The following is a 4,867-nucleotide window of genomic DNA, read 5'->3' on the forward strand; positions in this document are numbered from 1 at the left end:
GTGTGTGTGTGGGTGTATATATAATATTATTTTCTCTCTCTCAGGTGTGAGCTAAATTACAGAGAGATGATGATGAGACTGAATCCTACTTTAAAAAATTATCTCCAGGCATGTTTAAAAACAAACGAACTGCTTTGAACATTATTTTCTGTCTGTGGGTTTTCCACATTGTTCTCCCTCATTAAAAAATTCAGAATCTATAAATATGCAAGTTCCATTGTCAATGTATGCGTTCTGCAGAGATTCAAAGAGATATTTTGCTGATTTTAATCTGGCTCTGTGTCATGGCAGTGTGTTTAAATTAACAATGTGGGCTTTCTCTCAGTGGCGGCAGTGCATGGAGCATGGTCTGCCAAAATCTGCCCGATAATGCGAAACGAGGTTCACTGAGATCCAGTGGATTTTTGGTGCACTGGCGCCACGGAGGGAAGACACACACCGTTCATTTAAACACACTGCTCACACAAAGATGACACAGAGCTGGATTGAATCAGCAAAGTATTCCTTAAAGGTGAGCACTTTAACACTGCAGCAGATGAATGGGAAAACAAAGTCTGTACACACACCCTTTTGCACAGTGAAATTTAAACATCAGAGTGAGTTAACAATAGGATAAACTCAATTTCTGACATTAACAATAAATACATTGAGTTAAGATGAAGAAATCAATCATTTAAAAATAGCTTTATTTATTAAATCTTCTTCAAAAGTAAGCTGATTCTTTTGTTTGTGTAATGTTTTTGCGTCCTTTGCCGTCATGATGAATATGCCAGAACAGCAGCTTCAGGGGAAGAGAGAGGGAGATTGGGAGGGAGAGAGAGAAAGAAAGAGAAAGAGAGAGAGAGAGAGAGAGAGAGAATACAGAAGAGGAGATAAGCGTGACTCAAGTTTATTTAGATACCATGTCCAATTAAAGTCAGCACTTGTGAACAATTTGGACAAATTTGTGTAATTTGTTGTCAGAAGGCGGATATGGGGGTCTCTTGTCCTCCCAGTATACTACATTTTTTTGAGAAATATTTTTTTCCACACTGATATTATATGAAAATATATATTTGAAAGGTATTTCTCCCAAATATATTTTTTCTCTCATACATTTTCTTTTCTCTCATATCATTTATTTTCTCGCATATAATATAGAAACAAATCTAGCTCCCTACTCACAAGCTCTCCTCCATTTGAATCATATCATCAGTGGTTCACATCTTAAATATAAACCTGTGCTGTTGTATAAGTCATCTAGACTAGTGTTTTTTCTTAGTTTTGTTCAATTACTTGCCTTTGAAAACTGGAATGCTATTAAGGCCAGACACTACATGAGCTTGTCAATTTTGAAACGTTAGCTATTTTTCTTCCATAACATATTCTTTTAGAGTACTGGACAGAAAACAACGAAACCAAAAGTATTCAGATTTCGGTTCTGGAAATATATGCAAATTAGCACATATTTAATTAGATAATGACTCGTTTGTATAATTAAACTTACAATTTCAGAGAACTTGTAATGCAAAACATGATTGTCTAATGTAAGTAATCCACTATGGAAGCTTTATTGTGATATACAGTATATAAGTTAAATGAATAGATCCATTCACATGTAGTGTCTTGAGTTAATTATTGAACTAAACTCTGTCGCTGGGAACTGACCAAAACTTGAGCTTGGACATAATGCCAGCCATAAAGAGGAGCCTGACAGACCAGTGAGGCGATTAGTTATTTCCAGATGTTATTAGGCTGGTTCATAGGGAGCCTAGCAGAGCTGCTGATGCAGGCGTGGCAGAATACATCAGATATTATCCAGTACGGGCACAGCCTCATTTCCCAGATTACCAACAATGTCCATTAGTGCTTTGAATTGGCCATGCTAATTACTGCTCCTCAGTGTACTCTTAAATAGCTTCACCCTTATTTATATTTCATATTTTGTAATTTCCCTTGCAGGATTAATAAAGTATAAATTATAATTACACACGCTCAGCCCACTAACCACATTTTTCACCTTTCCTCCAACAAACTCTGGTCCTCCCCAATGTGTAACTGCAGATGTCACACTTGGTGTGTAGATCATTGTCTTTGAACTAAAATAGTATCAGTGGGCTCTTTTATATTTGTAGCACAGCCATGAATTACAAAACTATCACTCTTCTGAAAAAGAAATAGATCTTTACTCATGAGATGGAGAAATGAGTTAGCAGATGGGTGAATGTTAACAGTTTTAAAATAGAGGCTGACACTGTGACACTGGCTTGTTTGCCACTAAGTAAATAAAGTAACTTTAGTAAGGGCTACGCAAAACCTTATACTGCACATTCAACTGAATTGCACCAAGTTTTGCAAAGGTAATGAGGTTATTAAGCCAAGAACATTATTCTGACATTTATTAAGAGGTTTCTTATTCCACCAGTTTCACTCATCAGAAACATTTGGTGATAGATTTTTGTCAAATAAGAAGGCTATCCGTGGATTACCCCTTCAGCTTTACTTGTGCACTGAGTGTTCCAGGTGTAGTTGGAGGGGTCAGTTTATGGTCAGTGTGGCCAAATACAGTTCATCTACAGCCTGGTAAGATAACAGAGTCCCCATGCGATTGAGAGCCAGTCAGGCAGAAGAGACGAGAGGTTTACAGTTGGAATTGGAGGAGCCAAACATTCAACAGTAATATCTGAATGTATCTTCCCACAGACATACCCGTTTTAAAATAGCTTCCCCCGTAGGTACTTATTTCTTAACACATGATTACACCAGGCAACTAAATACAGATTTTATTTTGTGCTACACATGCCAGAAACAACTTGCATGAGCTAACTGTTGTTGATTGGGCTGCCAGTATAAGAGTTCTAAAATTCCAGTTAAATGGAACCCATCAGGATAAGTAGTTGGAATTGTGGTACTCCAATTCCATTACAAAATCAACATACAATCAATGCCATTAATAAATAGAGGGCAATATAATATAAAACAATATATGGGATTAATATAGTGAATTTAAGAAATTTAATTTCAGCCAACCTCCAACCAATGTCCTAATGTACCCACAAATAAAACTTCCCTAAACCTGGACCTCACAAGTGAATTTCTAAACTCATTATTCTTGGATCTACAAATATCAATACCAATACTGATTATTTATAACTCATTGTGAAACTTTGAAGGCCCTTCATTTTCTTATACAGAATACACTATTAGCTAATTTTGTGGATTACTACTTCAGCTTTACTTGTGCAGTGTTCCAGGTGTAGTTGGAGGGGTCAGTTTAGGGTCAGTGTGGCCAGACACGGTTTATCTAGAGCCTGGTAAAATAACAGATTCCCCATGAGATTGAAAGCCAGTCAGGCAGAACAGACATATAAACTACTGCAGCATAAAGTAAGGGGACATCCGGGCCAACTACTACACACAGGGGGTGAGAGGATTGGCAGGCAGGGTGGTGGAAGGTGGTCGCGGCAGTGTGTGTGTTCAGTGGACCTTTTCTTCAGGGCTGTGACTGTGTCTGTTTGTGCACATAGATTTAAGATGACTATACGTGAGAAATGGTGTGTGTGTGTGTGTGTGTGTGTGTTTGTGTGGGTGTGTGTGTGTGTGTGTGTGTAAGTGTGTGTGCGTGCGCATGAGTGTGTGTGTGTGCGTGTGTGTAGCCTTACCCTTTAGGTGGATCTTATTTTCCGGGCTGTGCACCAACACCGAGCTAACTGAATCCAGGCTGTCGTAGTTACTGCAGCCGAGAGGACCCGTCCTTGTTTCGGTTACCTAGGAAACAGAGGAAGGACAGATCTATTTAAAATACATGTGCTTTTTTTATAATGCAACATTAGCAGCGAATGAGGCAGATGTTTGTTCCCATTTCTGGCAGTCAAGCACACAGCTTGTGGCAGGCGGAGCGTGTAAGGCAGGCAGTGGACTGGATGTGGCTGAGCCCTCTGACAGCAGAGAAAACTATCGCCATCTTTTGCTTCACTCCCACACCTGCAGCCACAGCTGCATGCAATGTGCCGGGTATCTTGCGGAGAACAGTGGAAAGGAGGGAGGAAGAGAGGTAAAAAATGTAAGGGATGGAGAACAAGCGCAGATGTTTGTGAAAGAGCATTTAAACTTTGTTGCTTTAAGTCCAATGCCTTGGTCGGATAATAACCATTGTTGCATGTGAGTGTTTGAAAATAAAACAGATTTGTAGGTGCATCAGATGTTGGAGCAGGCTTATAAGTATTCTGCCTTCAAACACTTACGTTCAAATAGTGGACTACATACAGTGTGTCAGGGACATTGTGTTTTGCCCAAAATTCCAGAAACAACAAGTGCTCCTATTCTGGAAGACTACCCTGCCTCAGGTTTGACTATTTATATACTTAAATACTTAATTCTTCCATGCCCTCTTGAACAACACATAGAACCTGATCTGATGCCTCTATCAGCAGGACGGCATCATTTGTCTTTGTTCCAAAAGGTTAGGGTTTTATGATGTGACAAGGCTAAAGAGGTTGTAACTGATATTTTTTTATGAGAACAACCTATCAAACAACAATGTGACAACATGAAACAAAGATTTATAGCTAGTTCCAGCTCATTGGTTAGCTGTCTTGTCTGCAACTTTTGTTTTTGGTTCTCTTTGTCATGAGCATTCTCATAGCACCTCACTGTGTATTACTTAATATTCAATTTATAATATTTATATATTCTAATATTCATGTAGAGTATTAAAGCGTCCATACTACGCTCATTTTCAGCTTCATAATTCAATCAATTAATACAAATTTATTTATATAGCACTTTACAGCAATCAGCTGGTATCCGAAGTGCTTAACATCAGAAACCAAGAGTAAAAACACGTAAATCAAAAAAGGTTACAAAGAAACAGAAGAATGAAATTGTC

The 4,867-nt window shown here is 38.4% G+C and overlaps 1 protein-coding gene and 1 long non-coding RNA gene across 2 annotated transcripts in view; one reads left to right on the top strand and one right to left on the bottom strand.

Moving 5' to 3' along the window:
• The window catches only part of LOC116700081 (BMP/retinoic acid-inducible neural-specific protein 3), a 119,070-nt gene that overhangs the window by 58,082 nt on the left and 56,121 nt on the right, over window positions 1-4,867 (bottom strand). The window contains exon 4 of the mRNA XM_032532932.1: window positions 3,642-3,747. Within this exon, the coding sequence (XP_032388823.1) occupies window positions 3,642-3,747 (106 nt within the window). The remainder of the gene's footprint in view (window positions 1-3,641; window positions 3,748-4,867) is intronic.
• Window positions 1,587-4,867, top strand: part of LOC116700085 (uncharacterized) — an 8,111-nt gene continuing 4,830 nt past the window's right edge. The window contains exons 1-2 of the long non-coding RNA XR_004334565.1: window positions 1,587-1,597; window positions 2,196-2,199. This is a non-coding gene — a long non-coding RNA (uncharacterized LOC116700085). The remainder of the gene's footprint in view (window positions 1,598-2,195; window positions 2,200-4,867) is intronic.

Source organism: Etheostoma spectabile, chromosome 13 (assembly GCF_008692095.1).
Source record: "Etheostoma spectabile isolate EspeVRDwgs_2016 chromosome 13, UIUC_Espe_1.0, whole genome shotgun sequence".
Taxonomy (NCBI): domain Eukaryota; kingdom Metazoa; phylum Chordata; class Actinopteri; order Perciformes; family Percidae; genus Etheostoma; species Etheostoma spectabile.